General features: G+C 33.8%; 1 protein-coding gene across 1 annotated transcript; it reads right to left on the bottom strand.

The window, feature by feature from the left end:
* Positions 1-266: 266 nt before the first annotated feature.
* On the bottom strand, positions 267-7,323 carry LOC110685550 (cinnamoyl-CoA reductase 2-like). The gene is made up of 6 exons (XM_021862098.1): positions 7,063-7,323; positions 6,248-6,417; positions 2,508-2,693; positions 2,227-2,389; positions 948-1,137; positions 267-562 (listed from the first exon to the last, which is right to left on the bottom strand). The coding sequence occupies exons 1-6, from the start codon at positions 7,199-7,201 to the stop codon at positions 409-411; spliced, it is 1,002 nt and encodes a 333-aa protein (XP_021717790.1). The 5' UTR covers positions 7,202-7,323; the 3' UTR covers positions 267-408.
* Between the last annotated feature and the right edge of the window lie 11,167 nt (positions 7,324-18,490).

The raw sequence follows: 18,490 nt of genomic DNA on the forward strand, positions 1-18,490 counted from the left end.
TAGAAATTAAGAAAGATGTAGCAATATTCCCAAGTGCTCATCCATTACACCCACTCACATTATCTTCCCAAGTGCTCATCCAAGTAAGCTATGGTTCTAATCATTCTATGAAAAATGTAGCAATATTCAAGATCTTAAATTAAATTTCATCAGTGAATGAGACATTAAAATGACATTACACAATACACATTTATACCCAACTAAAGACTCTAAAGAGGAAATCAACAAAATATATTTTCACAGGGATGTATTTGGACACAAAAAAATCATGTAAAGATTCTAAAACGTCTTCATTTCATGAACAGAGTGATTCAGTTCACAAGTAGAGATGACAAATAGGACATTTTGCTATGTCCCTATATAGACAACCAATAGTTTGAAGACTAGAAAACAATTGTTTTCCTGCCATTACATGCCAATGGAATACCTCCAATCTAGAAGTCCCAACTTTTTGTAGCTCTCCACTGAGTCTACTAGAGTTTCCTCCAGTGGTCTGTAACTCCAACCAAGCTTCTGTAATTTCTCCGAACTAACACCGTCCCCATCAGCAACCTCAATCAAGCTGTTGAAATAATGAAGAACATATGGTCAGGGCAGTAAAGTATTTAATCACCAACAGAATTAAAACTCTTCTCATCAACCTAGCTTTGGTAACTATACACTAAATCTCAATTTTGACAAACTATGATCCAAGTCAACGAACTTTGACCTTCTAAAGTCAAATGGGGCCTATAATTTTTAAATTAAGGTAGAATTGGCACTTTGAGAGCATAGCATGTTCATCATACTACACTTAAAAGTAGAAGGCAACAAATCTGCTACAATTCAGAAGTAGTGTTCATCCCAAGTTCCAAATACAAATTAAAGAGAGTACCTTATAGCTAGCCAAAGCGGGAAACAGAACATTATGGGAAGTAATAAATGAAAAGAGAAGGCTAGAAATTTACGTTTTCGGATAATTATAGTGAGGATAAATGCTTGTCAGCTTGTCCACCAGTTCCTTCACTCTAATTTGATGTGATGTGCATATATATCTTCCTTCTGCCTCAGGCTTCTCAAAGACCATAAGCAGGGCAGCGGTCAGGTCACGCACATCTACTATCATCCGAAGCTTGTTTTCTGTTGACTCATATCCTTCTGCCCTCTCAATAAAAGTAGACATGTTTAGACTTTCTCATAACAAGGGAAACAAAACGGAGTCTAAAACATTGGTATTGTAACACAGCCAGCAGTACTACGTAAAAACATAAAATAAGCCAGGAATATAGCAACCCCTTGGGACTTGGCTCCATTGCTATATTAATTCATGCCTTATATCTATGTAGTCCAAACAAGAGGTATTTGATTCCCTTATTCCAGAGCATTCATGTATCACCTCGTCTGAGATGGATACGGAACACACATGAAACATATCCTTAAAAATTCTGCTTGAGTAGGCTACACCACTACACCAGCAACTTATCATTTAGAAAGACTTGTGACACACTGGATCAAGAAAATTTTCTGCTAGTCTGTTTGATGTGTCACAACTCTGATGAATTGCTATGTGGGTAAAAGTGCATGGAAGGTAGTCAAACTATACATCCTAATTTTATTTTATTTTCAGATATATATCCTGAACTGCATACGTAATACTTTGTATAATTTAAGCATTTCAGCCACAAGAGGATTTAGTTAGTAATGATTTCTACAAGACACAGAGATTTCACATGAAGCTCCAAAAGAATTTCATTATGAGACCTAGATTTAAATACCTTCAGCTCTATAGCATATCACAGGAGAGAGATGCAAAAACCGAGATTAGATTAGTTGCTGGATACTACTGCTATTTTTTAAGAGTATATGCTTCAACCCTAAGACTGTTATTTTCATGACTTCAAATACTCAAGATACTTATGTCAAGCAATACTGTAACACACCAAAAATTTGTGGACCAAAAGCAAGATACTGTCAGAAATCTATGTGAGGAAGCTCAGCCGTGAGTTAATATGGGTTTTACCTGCTGTGTTATTCCCCTCAGATTAAAGGAAAAGGAATACTATTAGCTCTATGAATACCAATATGTTCACAAATTAATTTTGAGTTGGTATATAAAGAATACAAACAAGACAAATAATTGCAGCACTTTCACCAGTTGCCTCAAGATTCAATAAAAAGAGGCTGATAAATTCATGAAGGTAGAAGCAGAATTGCAAATAACAGTTGGCAAACTGAGATAAAGATTACCTTTAAGAAGCTTAATGAGCACCAAGCTGCTTGCATTGGCATTTGATTGCATCATAGGACCCAAAACAAGGGTCGGACAAACTGATACAACATTAAGGCCACTTCTTTTAGAGTATTCAAAAGCTTCATTTTCAGCTTCTGTTTTAGAAGCGCAGTACCAGTTCTGCAAAAGCAACAATAGGTGGTCAAGAGATAATGAGAAGCTGTTAAATCATAGCAAGCGACATAAAAGTTAAAACACTGCAATGAAAGATATATAATTTCAAATTGTCCATACATACATCAGTTCTTTTGCAAAATTCAACATCAGACCAGCAATTTTCATCCTTGACTTGATCAGACTGCCAATCCGGGTTCATGAGAACAGCAGCAACAGATGATACATAGACAACTCGCTTTACTTTTTCTTCTGAAGATGCTTTGAGCACATTCAGTGTGCCCTTCACTGCAGGTTCCATCAACTGGACCTGTATGTTCATACACCAACAAAAAGCTAAAAAAGGCAGAAATATGGTGTGAACGAAGCATATATGTTGTGTTATGAAAAGAATCAAGATAACGAGCTGATAGCATTACGTTTTCTTACAGTAGCATCATCTATAAGGATTAGAACGCAGCCAGAAATACTCATAGAGTCATAGACAAAATACAGTTAGCTGTAATAATTTTGACTTCCCATACATCAGCAAAAAATATAGTCTATAAGACTGATTAGAAGCTGCTTAATTTAGTAATTAGTACTAGCAATTTGATGAGACAGTAAAGAGTAGCTGCATTGATAATACTCATCAGAGCATGGTATGGTAAATTAGTAGTAGATTGCTGTATTCCCAAAATAGGAAAAATCTGTCATTGCAAAAGTATTGCAAACATTAGTCCTCATATTGATTGGAGTTTAGTTTCATTGGAATACGTTGATGTTGTCATAATGTCTAATTGTTAACTTGGTAGAGTCATTTTTGGTAATGATCTAATTCGACATGGGACAAGTTTGCCAGAAAAAAATAATGATCCAAACATCGATTGGTCGATAACTGAGCACTTGCCAATCATCGGTAATAATCATCACATAACTGTCACTGACTAAGTGAAGGAATGCGTCGCTTGGTCTTCAGCTGAGTATCATGATAACCAATCATCACATCACCTAGCCAAGCCTCACACTACTTCATTAGCATCGCATCGCTTCGCAAGCATTGTGTTGCTTCACCAAGCAATGCACCGCCTAAGTAACGACCCACACATAACCTAGCGTAACTCAACCAAGACGTCATTCCATCAATGCTAGCCACTCCAAGCCAACAAACCGTAAAGCCCGCTAAATATCAAGCCAACCCTTGTGCCAAGGAGGTGTTGCTCATGGTCAGCCCTCAATAGTAGGAACCCACCCCCTATGAACCTTATTTTTGACGTCAGAAAATGGGGTCGTTGGCCCCATTCAAGGGATCCAATGCCCAACCAATAGACCTTAGCTTAACTTAACATAATGAACCATCCAAATGACTACAACAACTAAGTAACCACACCACAATGCTATTTACATAGACTTACCTCTCCTAACGTTGAGGTAAGATGTCTACGTGCCTTTGACCAAGGCATTCTATGCCGTGTAAGGCTTCTTAGGAGTCGCATAAACCACCCTCACTTAAAGAGCCTGCAAGTAATCTTCAATTTGAGCATTGAATTGTCTCCGATCCCAACAAATTGAACAAAGCAACCTATAATGACCAATAAACCTTGTTTTTCGATCGCTAATGTTGTCTTTGGATGTATGCCCAAAACCACCTATGTAACTAGATATGGTTGTCATTAACTTCTTGTAATGTCGTTTGTGCCAACCAATGCCTGGGATACATTATGCAATTTAATGAATGATGTGCTTTATGAGTATCTTGATAGTTCTTGTGTCGTCTATCTAAATTCCATTGTTGTATACTGGAGTAATTTGGAGGATCATGTCAAACATCTTTAATTAGTATTCGAACTATTACGAAAGTATTGAGTTTTATGTTAAAAAGGAAAAATGTGAGTTTGCAAAAACGGGGATAATGTTCCTTGGTCACAAAATTAGTACAGGTAGAGTTCAGAGGTGAAGGCTATTTTGTATTGGGAACATCCCAAGTCTGTTCTGGAGTTACAATCATTTTTGGACCAAGCCAACCATTATCGAAAATACATAAAAGGCTATTCTCAGAAAGTGTTGGACACTCACATATCTTTTTAAAAAAGGGCAAACTTGGGTGTGGTCTAATCTGTGCAAAAAAGCTTTCAAGAGTTTGAAATTAACCATCTCATCCAAGAGCTTCCGAAGGGTACACAGAAATAATCTATACATGAATAGGAAATGCTTGCTGTTCATTGCCTTCGTACATGGCGTCACTATTTGCTAGGTACAAAATTCACGATATTGTGTCGCGAGTACTTTCTTTCCATCACAGTGACGGCGTCGCCAAAATGGAGTTCCTAGAGGAATATGATTTTGTTTTGCAACACAAGCCTGGACGAAACAATTGTGTACTAGATGCGTTGAGTAAGAAGACACGGGAAGTTTGTGCTGCCCTTACAAACGTGGAATCTGACTTTACACATGTATGAGATGAATGCAACGACAATCTTGAGTATGTGAAGTTGTGTGAACAAGTGAAGGAAAGTTCTATACGAAGACATTAGTTAGAGAATGGTTTTATGTTGGCACAACGCGGACTTTAGTATGGCCAATGAGGCAAATTGCATCAAAAATTGTTGATATTAGTCCATGATGCCTTGCCTAGTTGGACACTAGCTTGGCTAATATTGGTGAAATGATGTCTAGTTTAGCTAACGCTATGATGTGTGTGTAAATACGTTATATATAGTATATGTGTGAGTAAATAGTTACGTATAAGGCAAGTGACTAGGTTGCGTGGGCTTTAGCTAAAGGATTGGCTAAACGCACCATTACTTGGGCGGGTTGATGTGTTGTGTTAATTGGTGAAGCAACGTGATGCTTGCGAAGCGATGCAATGAGATGGTTGCTAAACTATTGTGATGACTAGTTGTCAAGATGCTCGGCCAAGGTCCCAAGCTATGCGTCCCTTCACATAACCAATTACACTTAAAATGCACAACGGGTGTGAGCGAATGGGCACGGTGGTTTACGATGGTGATCAGTCTATGCAAGGAATGGATAAGGATATAGACTAACTTGGATTATCTATTGTATGTAGTTGCATGAATGCCACATGGCACACATGTATGCTAGGTGTCTGTTCGCACTTGAAGAGGGGGTTGTCCTTCCATGCCTATACATAAAAGACCTTGGGGCTTGTCTAAGGAATCCAGAAGTTGTGTAAACATATTATTCATAATATTAATGAAGTCCCTATTGTGTGTGCATTATTGTGTTTATACTATTAAGGCAACCTACTTGTGTGCCTTCCACCAAGGCACGCAATGTCGCGCATGGCTTCTTAGGGGTCTCACACTAGGCCATTGCAGGTTGATACGAACTTTTACTCTACCCTAAGAAGGTTTAGGTCCTATATTGTAACTTTCTTTGGTGCTACTGGATATGCTTAGTACAAAGTACTACATATATAATGTTGTCTCCCTTTGAGGTTTAACCTTAAAAGAAGGTGAACTATCTAAGCTCTCTTAAATTAGCATATTCCTAATTCAAATTGATGTGTATTTGCAGTTTAATGTGTTGTAGATTCCCCTCAGGAATCTATTTTCGTTTTTTTAGTTTACAAAATGCATATATGACCAACAAACTCTAAGCCTCAATATGGGAGAGAGCTGAGAGGCTATAGCCTGCATAAAACAAGATCTGTGCTTAATCTTGTTTAAGAAAGAAAATGGCATTGCTAAAACGTATTGATTGGCGGAAACTTTGTATAGTTATATATATGTACTCGACAAACAACAAAGAGCTTGCACATTTTAAAAAACTCACCCTCCATCATAAGACAAATCAATTAAAAGAGTATACTGTAGATGAATTTCCAACCAAGTTATATGAAAAGCGGAAAAGAGCACTTGCCTGAGGATCAGACACAGAAGCGGAAGGTACAGGACTGGCAACATGGAACACTCCAATACATCCTTTAATGGCAGCAGCAACCGAATCATAATCAAGTAAATCTGCCTTAAAAAGCTTCAACTTCTCTGATGCTTTGTCCAGCTGTTTCAAATGCTCATATTTGGGATCACCTGCACAACAGTAAGCAACAAATAATAGCCAATAAATATATATATATTCCTAGGCTTTTTTTATTTGGTATCTCAATCAATAATCAACTAAACACACTCTTAATTCTTATTGCTGCAAAAGCAACCTATTTAGTACTAACACAACTAACTCCATCCACTTGCACAGAAGAATTAAAAAGTACTACCTCTAATTTTTATTATTTGCAATTTTGGAATATTTTATATTTCACAAATAATACCCAAAAATGCAAATAATAAAAATCGGAGGTAGTAATGGAAATTGAAAATTGTAATGATACAATTAGAACCCAAATTATATTAGAAAGCAAACAAATAAAGAAGGTATAGAATAATAAATTAGCGTATATTCTGTATCAGATAAGACATTAGCAAGGAATTTAGAATCTAATATTCAGATCCATATGATTCCAAAAATCATGAAAAGATTGAAGTGTAAGTTGAACCATTTGGCAATTTACATTACAATTCAGCCCTAAAACAATGGTATAGTATAATGAAACCAGGCCAATTCTTCTAATTTGTAATAAAATTGAATCATCCGACGAAAATAGTCAGAAAAATTCTAGTACAATTACACAGGATCTGTAATCGAAAAAAAAATAAGAATGAATTTAAAAAAATTACATGGATCGGTGCGAACGGTGGCGTGAACAGAGTAACCGGAGGAGAGAAGAAGTTTGATGAGCCAAGAGGCTACGAAACCACTACCGCCTGTAACGCACACTACTGATCGTTGATGTTCATCTTCATTACTTTTCTCCATTTTCTATGAACCAACTCAACTAAACTAACAGCTTCTATTTTCAGGGATTATTATTACTCTTACTGAGTGTGCTATGCTTATCAACACACGCATTGCACTTTTTTTTTTTACTCGAGTGTTTGTGTTTGGGGCCTAAAATAAGATGGATTTTTTTATCCTAATTCTGGCCGACCTTGTTGGTCTTTTTAAAATCAACTAGCTTTTTAGTCCATTCAATGCACGGGTTGTTTTATTATATTCATATATATGTATGCTTTTATACAAAGTAATTGTTTCATTTTAAAACTTAAAAGAAAAAAAGAGTTAGGGTAGAAATGTGAAAGAACATTAAGGAATTTTGTTAGATATATATACATGAAGAATGTGGGATATGAAATGACATACTCCGTATTAGTTTAAATTATATTTAAAGTTTAGCAGATGAAAAGACAATTTTTATAATAATTCATATATTTATGTAATGTGTATTAATTAATTGAACATTATTTTATTATGGTAGAAATGAAACACTTCATTTTTTTACTTGAATTTGCAAGTTGTAGAATGCATAGACATAAACATATACTACGTATATTAAGGTAGGTGACATGTGGCATATGGGGTGATTAAATTAGTGACTTGTGAATTGTGATGTCATGTGTCATGTGAAAAATTTGTGGTTTGTGTTTTTAAATACTAAGTATAGATATATTTTTTTTGCCAAAAAAGTCTTTTACGAAACAAGGGTATGGCCTATGGGGTAGGTTTTTCACTTTTTTGTTTTGACAATTGACAAACAGCCCGTTTTTTATTATTTTTACTTACTATGTTAGAACCCGTGTGATGCACGGTTTATATCAATTCTATTTTTAATTTGTACATTTTAAAAATAAATTGCTATTATATGTGAATATAAATAAGAATTACGCATATTTTTAATTTTTTTTATTTTAATCAAAATTATGATATGGTATTTGTTTTACATTGTCTAATTCATAGTTCAATATAAGAGGTCATTTATCAGTGTGCTATTTAAAATTGTTTCAATTTCCTACGATAAATTGATAGGTTTTAGTTGTAATGTAGAAGCTTCCAATATTTAAATTTAAAAAATGTTAAATATATAGCTCTATGAAAAAAATACGATGACATCATCATTGCATTTAGGCGAGAAATTTTTTATTGAGAAAGCGACACTTGGGCAATAGTGACGTCATCAACTTCTGTTTTAGTAATAGTATAAATAGGAGAGCGATTGTTTATACACCCGAGTGCATTGCATATTAGGAGTATTTTGTTCTTATTTTTATTATTTTTATTTTTTTGATGGGTAAACAAAAAGTAAGGAAAACTACAAAATTGTCTATGTGATCATAATTCATAAGTATAATATAAAGAAACAAGTTTTACAAAACTTACACTTTATTTGTATAGGAAATAAGGAAGGGGAGGGGAAGAGGAGGAAGGGGAGGGGAAAAGAAAGAGAGGCAGTGAAAGAAGGTGAGCTTTATTTTTCCTCAAAATCTCTCAAAATTTAGAGGGATTAGATTTATTAAAGAGAGATAGAAAATGAATTCCACTCACTCCTTTTCTTCCTTCCCTTGATCCTTTACTCAAATAAGAAAGTTTGTCTCCTTCTATTTCCTTTTATCCAAACAAAGTGTAATGATATATTTTCTCCGTTTTTTTTTACTTGACCATATTTGATTTTTACACTATTTATGACCCCTCATTTGACCATATTTTGTGAATAATATGTAATGAAAAAATATTCATAAGAGATATTTTTGAATTCTTCTCAATAAGTACTATCATAATATATAGCCTTTATAATTTTTACTTATGAAAAATTAAAGTTATAGGTACGTAAAGTTTTGTATTAGCAGGCATGATAAAAGAAACAAGTGAAGTAAAAAAGAACAGAAGAAGTATTATATTTGTAGTGTGAACAGAGATATTAATTATACTAAAATGGTTATAATGTAGTATATATGAACTCCTAAAAAACAAGTGGTGCAATAATAATAGAAGGGAAGAAGTAAGAGTTTAGTTGTGAGAGAGGGCATGCAATACCCCGTATTTTCATACGTATTTTCTAATTAATTAATTAAGAATTATTTTATAAAAAAGGTATTTTAGTAAATTTATTATTTGGAGCCAAAGATATTTGAATTTTGGCGCCAAAAGTATTTTGAAATTTAATTATTATTTTGGATAAGATTTATTATTCATTTATCTTATTTTAAAACCCGAATTATTTATATATTCCGAATATTTTAATTAAAGCAAAATTATATTTTATTAATTATATTAGATGGCCGAAAATTCCCCTTTATTTAGCTAGGGATTTTGGATTTTCTAGGTATAGAAATTTGATTTTCTTAGTTATTTATTGGTGAATAATTGGTATTTAATTAATTATTTTATATTATTTACACAATTGTTTTTATTCCTTAAACCGATCAAAAATCTTCCTACATACTACTAAGGGAATCCGAAAATCTGAGCTATGGAAAGCTCAAGATTTTCGGCCCTCTTGTATTATTTTGGGGGTTTTGGTAAATTGTATTTTTAATTATCTCCCAAAAAACTATTATTTTCCTTAATTATATTTTTCCATCTTCTTAATATTTGATCATCATATTTTCCTACCTTTTATTCCTCTTCATTGTTCCCCAAGTAATCATCCTTGCCATATTATTTTTCATGACAAACATACCTTCCATATTTAATTATATACAATCACCTTAATATATCAAAACTTTCATATTTCTTTCATTCACTTCTCCAAGTACTTCCATAAACCCTACTTGCCATAATTCTTCCTACATTTTCCTACTATAATTCATGCTCATTCTAGCCTATAAATACCCTTTCAATTCATGATCAAACACTCACCCTAATTCTCATAATTCTCTCTTATTTCTCTCCCAAATTATTTTCTTGTGCACCACCTCCACCGTACACCACCACCACCACCTCTCCGACGCCACCTGCCGCTGCAACCATCTCAGCACTAGGTCCGGCACCACCTGCTGACGCTGGCAGCCCCCTTCTCTTGCCGCCACCTCCTCTTTCTCTTCTTCTTGATTTCTTATCTTTTCTTTTTCTTTTTTCTTATTCAATTAATTATTATTATTATTATTGGGGGATTTATAAAAATTATTATGAGAAGTTTTAATTATATAAAATCATATTTTTTAATGATGTTTATGAGAAATTAATTTAAAAGGTTCATGTACACATAGTTGGGGGTTTAAATTTAATTATTGTGATTATTTGTTAATCTTATATTAATTAAGGTTATATTTAATTGTAGGGTGTGTTCGATCAAGATTTTTGAGGCTCCTTTTGTGTGATTTTGCTAAGTAAGGATCAAGGTATGTTAGTGGTCGAGTCTAAATCTACCGCAAGTGTACGAGTCAATTACAGTAAATATAGGGTGAGCAAGGTATCGTATCCACAAGGAGGTCTACTCAAGTACCAATTTAAGAAACTAAAATATTATTTAGACGACGAAAATATGGGAAAAGTAGTACTAAACTATAAACGATTAAGGTTGCAAACTAATAAAACGATAGACAAGTATGAGAAATAGTTCTAGGTTTCGGGTTTCGCCAATTACTCTCTATAATGAAATTAAACTAATTGCAGGGTTGAACATATATAATATAACAATGATTGAATTACCAATAGTATGTAATCTCCTCTCCCAAGGTAGAAAACGTATATTTAAATCAATATCGTGTCTACTTCCGTGATCACAACAATCGAAATAAACTCATTACGAATAGGAATTCAATAAGACCACCCCAAGTGTATAACTATTCCTAAAATTATACTACTTGACGTTTGATAATCCCACGAACTAGTATTGAAATTTCACTTCCGCTAATAATCCAATACCTTAAACATACAATCAATTGGACAGATTAAAAGTACGAATTAAAACAAGATAGATTATCAAATTGCAATCATATAAATAAAACCCAAACAAGGTAATTCAATTCATTGATAGAAAATAAAGGACTACATCCCTAACCTAGAACAAACGAAATTAGCTAGATATGGAAATCAAGAGAACACAACTAATTAATGAAGAGTCAATACTAAACATATAAAATCAAGCAAAAATCAACCAATTGCATAAACTAAAAGGATGAAGAGTAAACTCCAATTGAAGTTGGACGCTGCATTCAGAGGATCGCTGCTCACTGATCCTGCTCTTCGTCCTCTGCGTGTGTGTTCGTGTGTTTCCTCCGTCTTCTCGTGTGTGTGTGTCTGCTACTGCCTCTATCCTCCTTATATCAGTAGTATTGTTTTGAGGGTTTAGGTTTTCTTCCTGATTATTTTGCCGCAGCTCTTTTTCTTTTTGGGAATCTTGAGGTAATGGGTTTTTCAACCCACTACTATCTCTTTTGTCAAGTGTAGTACGTGAGAGTGGGAATGTGGGCTTTACTTGCCTTTTTTTTTTATTTATTATTATTCTTGCAACCTGTAAATGATACAAAACCAAAGACTTTTAGCTCCATTTTTCTAATTAAATCACATGATGATATAATTAAAACTTCCTCTGCCATATGAGAATTAAAAGAAAAACAAATCTCATTAATCAATATAACATGAGTAAAATAAGAGTATAATTTAGTAGAAATGATTATTTGAACTTTGCAAAATAAAACTTCAAATTAAGATATAAAATCATTCAAACTATATAGATTATACTCTAAAATATCATTAAAATGATATAATAAAGTATATAAAATATGAACTTATTAACTCCCCCACACTTGAGATTTGCTAGTCCTCAAGCAAATAATAATAAATCCTATAAAGAATTTTCAAATTCAATTTCATAAGATCATATATTGTCACAATTAACAAGAATGGATCAAGTATGATACGAAACAAGAATTAGCACCCTCATTGACCAATCATTCTTACCGCTTCTTTCCCCCATATTTGAATCCACCCTAAGGATGCTCAACCATTTAGCTCATGCCTCTCTTCGGTTTGATGACCCTCGTCAGTACTTGCACAAAACCTAACCCTCCGCCAATTTGTAGACCAATAATAGCATATATAGATCAAAAGGACTTTCATATGGTTGTAACGAGGCTAGGGTTAAGGGTGTGAATAATTAGGAATGTGGTGGTAAAAATGTCAAGCTAAAAGAGTAGTACACAACCTTTAGAAATGGAGCTTATATTCAACTCTTACTAATATGTTATCACCGTACTCCAATTTTTTATACTATAACCCTTTTTTCATCATATATTCATCATTTTCAACTTATTTCGATTGTATGATATTTTTGCTTCTTTTTTTTTTCCAACTTTTTTCATTTTCTTTTTCTTTTTTTTTTTTTTTTTTTTTTAAACTTTCAATTTTTTTTCTTCCCTCTTCTATTACAAACTTATGACATAACTCAATAATAACATCACTCCTTTTAGCAAGGCATAGGTAAAGGCCATAAACTTGTAATGTAGGATTAGCCAAAAGATGGATAAAGCGGCACAACAGGGCTAAGCAACAGGAAAATGTAAAAGAAAAAAAATATATGAGTGAGCCTAAATTCTGAAAGTTCTAATCATGAAAGAAAAATAATGCCTTTATCATTTCTTATACACCTTGGTTTTTGGTCTCAGGAAACTAAAATGCAAGTCCCAATTTGAGCGATCAAGAAGACGGATATATATGTTGAAAATTGAGTCTTACGAGGTTCGTGGCCCTCCTTTCGGGATTCATCGCATAAGGGAAAAGCAATCATCTTACCACAAAGTCACAAAAAATGTCACAACCAATGTCAATGAAGGACTTATGCTATCTTTACATACCATGTATATTTTTTATTGATCCAAAACAAGTCAATTAGTGACAATCAAAACGAAACTTTCTTTTTTTTTCATGAAAATTCTGCAGAAAATTTGGCAGCACTTCCCCTAAAACAGGCATATATCAAAATTTTTAAGTCATTCAAAACCTGCACAAAATCCCAGCCATGCTTCATACATGGCAAAAACACAAAAGACAGTTGCAGAAAATTTCAAAAAACTCTCCCCCACGCTTAAGGACAAACATTGTCCTCAATGTTTATAAAAAGAACTGAAATGCAAGCAGAGAGTGGGAGTATTTATAGCATGCTGAAAATTAAAATACTTAGAAGGGAAACAAGGAAAGAGACAACCTGGTAGCAAAATCTGAAGCTTGTTCCTTCAATGTAAAATCTCAGCAGCTCCACTGATTGTTAAGAGGGCAGCATTTTAGACTCGGAAAAACAACTGAACTGGCAGCAATCAGCTACACCATATGACACATAACAGCTTTAAAGCAGCATATTCTAGCAGATTATAGCTAGCAAAACAGTTACTCTCTTTTCTTCAATTAGAATTGAAGTGTCCAACTCTCCATCTTATTTTCTAAGCTGCAAGAAAACAGAACAAATAGACAGAAAAGATAAAACAGGAACGAGAAAAACAAACAAAAACCAAAAAAGGAAAAGAAAAAGAACTTGGGTTGCCTCTCAAGAAGCGCGTGTTTTAAGTCACGAGCTTGACTATTTTGGTGCTTAATCTTCAGTGGGTTCTTCTAAGGAGTAAGTCACTCTTGTAGGCACCATCTCATCAACCAAGTAAGGTTTAAGTCGCTGACCATTCACCTTGAAAACTTCAGATTTTCCTTGTATTTCAATTGCACCATATGGATAAACTTTCACAACAGTAAATGGACCGGACCATTTAGATCGCAACTTTCCTGGAAACAATTTCAAGCGTGAGTTAAAGAGTAAAATAAACTTTCTGTCCCACTTCAAAAGTCTTGTGATTAATGTGCTTATCATGCCAAAGTTTAGTTTTCTCTTTATATGTTTTAGCGCTCTCATAAGAATCTAACCTAAACTCTTCTAATTCACTCAATTGTAGCAATCTCTTAGCCCCAACAGTCTTAAGGTTCATGTGTTAACTCCCTTATAGCCCAAAATGCCTTATGCTCTATTTCTATGGGAAGATGGCAAGATTTTCCATAAACTAGCCTATAAGGAGACATGCCTAAAGGTGTTTTGAAGGCTGTCCTATACGCCCTTAGTGAATCATCAATCTTATTAGCCCAATCCTTCCTAGAAATGTTCACAATTTTCTCTAGAATTTGTTTTAACTCTCTATTAGCAAGCTCTACTTGACCATTGGTTTGAGGATGATAAGATAATGCAACTTTATGTTTAACCCCATACTTTCTTAAAAGAGAATCAAGCGGCTTATTACAAAAATGAGAGCCTCCATCACTTAAAATTGCTCTAGGAACACCAAATCTAGAAAAAATATTCTTTTAAAGAAATTTCATAACTTTAGAATCATCAGTGTGAGTAGCTATAACTTCTACCCATTTAGAAACATAGTCAACAACAACTAAAATGTATCTGTTGTTATGGGAAGAAGGAAAGGGGCCCATAAAATCAATTCCCCACAAATCAAACAACTCAACTTCAAGCATAATATTCATAGGCATTTCATTTCTTTTAGATATGTTACCTACTCGTTGGCATCCATCACATTTGCTAACATAATCTCTAGCATCTTTATACATAGTAGGCCAATAAAAACCAGATTGCCAAACTTTAGCTACTGTCTTATTCGTACTAAAATGACCACCACACTCTAAAGAGTGACAATGATACAATATGTTATGAAATTCTTCTTCAGGCACACATCTTCTAATGAGACTATCAGCACAAAATTTATATAACAAAGGCTCTTCCCAAAAATAATGTTTAACATCCCACAATTTTTTTTTTTTTTTTATGATGATAGCTTAGATTTGAAGGAATAATACCACTTACCAGATAGCATACCACGGAATACTAGCAATTTCCATCAATTGTTCATCAGGAAATGATTCATTTATAGGTATATCAGAATTATTATCAACTTCCAATCTAGATAAGTGATCTGCAACAGTATTTTCAATGCCTTTTTTATCTTTAATTTCTAAATTAAAATCTTGTAGTAAAAGAATCCAACGAATTAATCTAGGCTTAGGTTCCTCTTTACTTAACAAGTATTTTAAGGCAGAGTGATCTGTGAAGACAATTACTTTAGACCCTATAAGATAAGATCTAAATTTATCCATGGCAAACACAACAACAATCATTTCTTTTTCAGTAGTTGTGTAATTTAATTGAGCATCATTAAGCATTTTACTAGCATAATAAATTACATGCAACTTTTTATCTTTTCTCTGCCCTAAAACAGCACCAAGAGCATAATCACTTGCATCACACATTAATTCAAAAGAAAAATTCCAATCTGGAGCTATCACAATAGGTGCTGAAATTAACTCTTGCTTTAATTTGTTAAATGCATGCAAACATTCAGAATTAAAATCAAAGGAAGCATCTTTATTTAACAAATCACATAAGGGTTTAGAAATCTTAGAAAAATCCTTAATGAAACGTCTATAAAAACCCGCATGGCCTAAGAAACTTCTAATTCCCTTAACATTAATTGGAGGTGGGAGTTTTTCAATTACTTCTATTTTCGCACGATCTACCTCAATTCCTTTTGCAGAAATTTTATGCCCAAGCACTATACCTTCTTGTACCATGAAATGACACTTTTCCCAATTTAAAACTAAATTAGTCTCTTCACAACGTTGCAAAATCAGAGAAAGGTTAGCTAGACAATTATCAAAAGATGATCCAAAAACAGAAAAATCATCCATAAACACTTCCATAATTTTCTCTACATAATCAGAAAAAATAGACATCATACAACGCTGAAAGGTAGCTGGAGCATTACATAAACCAAAAGGCATACGACGAAAAGCAAATGTACCATAAGGACAGGTAAAGGTAGTCTTCTCCTGATCATTAGGAGCAACAGGAATTTGATTAAAACCAGAATATCCATCAAGAAAACAATAATAGTCATAACCTACAACTCTCTCTAACATTTGATCTAAGAATGGCAAAGGAAAGTGATATTTTCGAGTTACACTATTAAGTTTTCTATAGTCTATGCAAACTCTCCAGCCAGTCACTGTTCTAGTGGGAATTAATTCATTATTATCATTAGGCACAACAGTCATTCCACCATTTTTAGGTACCACTTGTACATGACTAATCCAAGGACTATCAGAAATAGGATAAATTATTCCTGCATCTAACCATTTTAAAACTTCTTTCTTAACTACTTCTTGCATGTTAGGGTTTAATCTTCTTTGATTTTGAACAACAGGTTTATAATCTTCTTCTAGCAAAATCTTATGCATACAAATAGATGGGCTTATTCCATTAAGATCAGAAATAGTCCAACCAATTGCTTTCTTTCTTTCTCTTAAAACACGCAAAAGTTTATCTAATTGTTCATCAGATAGTGATGCATTTACAATCACAAGCAAGGAATCATTTTCACCTAGAAAAGCATATTTTAGATGTGATGGCAGAGGCTTTAACTCTAAAGTAGGTGCTTGCACAGTAGAGGGAGGAGGAAGAGGATTACCTTTCTCGAGTTTCTCAAATTGATTACCTCTTTTCTTCCATGGAGGGCATGCCTCTAAAGCATTGGCCATTTCCATCACCTCAATATCATCATTATGGGATGTACCTGCACTTGTTAGACACACTTCAAGGGTATCTTTAGCAATAGAATCAATCATTTCTTTATTTAATTCATCAAGCACATCAACTCTAAACACATGGTCAGTAAGAGAAGGATATTTGACAGATTTAAATAAATTGAATTGCACCTCTACTTCACCAATTTTAAAAGTTAACTTGCCATTTTTAACATCAATTACAGTACCAGCAGTAGCCAAAAATGGTCATCCAAGAATAATAGGCACGAAATCAACAGGTATAATGAATTTACCAACTTTCATTAGCACATTTTCTACTACACCTAGAGGATATTTAACAGACCTATCAGCAAGTTGCAAAGAAATAGTAGTGCGTTTTAAATCATTTAAACCAAGCTTCTTGTAAATCGACAATGGCATTAGAGACACACTTGCACCTAAGTCATATAAAGCTTTAGAAAAATTAACATCACCAATAGTGCAAGGAATAGAAAAGCTGCCAGGATCTTTTAATTTAGGAGGAAGCTTATTCTGAATTACAACACTACATTCTTAACTCAAAGCAATAGTTTCATAATCTTCCAATTTCCTCTTTTTAGACATGATTTCTTTAAGAAATTTAGAATATGAAGTAATTTGCATCAATGCATCAGCAAACGGAATATTAACTTGCAATTGCTTAAACATTTTAAGAAATTTTTCAAATTGATGATCCACTTTATTTTGCTTAAGCCTTTGGGGAAAAGGAATGGAAGGTACATAAGGCTTAACAGGAATAGGGGTAGGATTAGAACCATCACTGCCTAGTTCAGGTTGCTTTTCAGGTTCAACTTCAGCATTTTCATCAATTACTTCTTTAGCCTTGGTTTGAACAGTTACATCATCAAGGGTTTTACCACTTCTTAAGGTTACAACTTTGCATTGCTCTTTAGGGTTAACCTCAGTTTGACTAGGCAGAGTTCCTTGGTTTCTAGAATTAATAGCATTAGCCAATTGGCCTAACTGAACTTCCACATTTTTGTTTGAATTAGCTAATTGATCAACCTTATTTTCTAATTTTATGATTCTCTCAGAAGTAGCATTAGCAAGTTTTTCAATAGCCAGTTCCCATGAGGGTCTCTCTTGTTGTGGTTGTTGTCTTTGAGGGAAACCAGGTGGATTTTGTGGTCTAAGGTTATTACCTTGGTTTCCTTGATCTCTCCAAGAAAAATTAGGATGGTTCTTCCAGCCAGGGTTATAAGTATTAGAGTAGGGGTCATTTTGTGATCGATTATAATTAGAAACATATTGATCTTGTTCAAATTAAGACAATCATTACTAGCATGTGCACCCCCACAATTATCACAAGACAAATCAGGACTAGAAATAAGACTAACATTACTCATTTTACTGAAAATTTTAGTCAAATTATCAACCTTAGCATTTAACATGTTAATACCATCCACATCATACATCCCTGTACTCTTTTTAGCAACTGATCTTTCACTAGAACAACCATAATTGTTAAAAGCAAGTTCTTCTAATAGCTTATTAGCCTCTTCAGTAGTCTTACTCATTAAAGCACCACCTGCTGCAGCATCTATAGTACTTCTAATAGAGTGATTTAAGCCATTATAAAAAGTTTGCACTAGTAGCCAATCAGGTATTCCATGGTGAGGACATTGGTGTTGCAAATCTTTAAACCTTTCCCAAGACTCATATAATGACTCTAATTCATTTTGAGTGAAATTAGTAATATCA

This window comes from Chenopodium quinoa, unplaced genomic scaffold (genome assembly GCF_001683475.1).
Source record: "Chenopodium quinoa cultivar QQ74 unplaced genomic scaffold, ASM168347v1, whole genome shotgun sequence".
NCBI classification, from domain to species: Eukaryota; Viridiplantae; Streptophyta; class Magnoliopsida; order Caryophyllales; family Amaranthaceae; genus Chenopodium; species Chenopodium quinoa.

What these genes read in the sequence shown, in the direction of transcription:
- LOC110685550 (XM_021862098.1), bottom strand. Translation starts at nt 7,201, where the DNA reads ATGGAGAAAAGTAATGAAGATGAACATCAACGATCAGTAGTGTGCGTT. An exon ending in CACCGTTCGCACCGATCCAT is followed by an intron (nt 6,418 to 7,062) that starts GTAATTTTTTTA and finishes ACTGTTGTGCAG; the next exon opens with GTGATCCCAAATATGAGCAT. An exon ending in CTTCTGTGTCTGATCCTCAG is followed by an intron (nt 2,694 to 6,247) that starts GCAAGTGCTCTT and finishes ATGAACATACAG; the next exon opens with GTCCAGTTGATGGAACCTGC.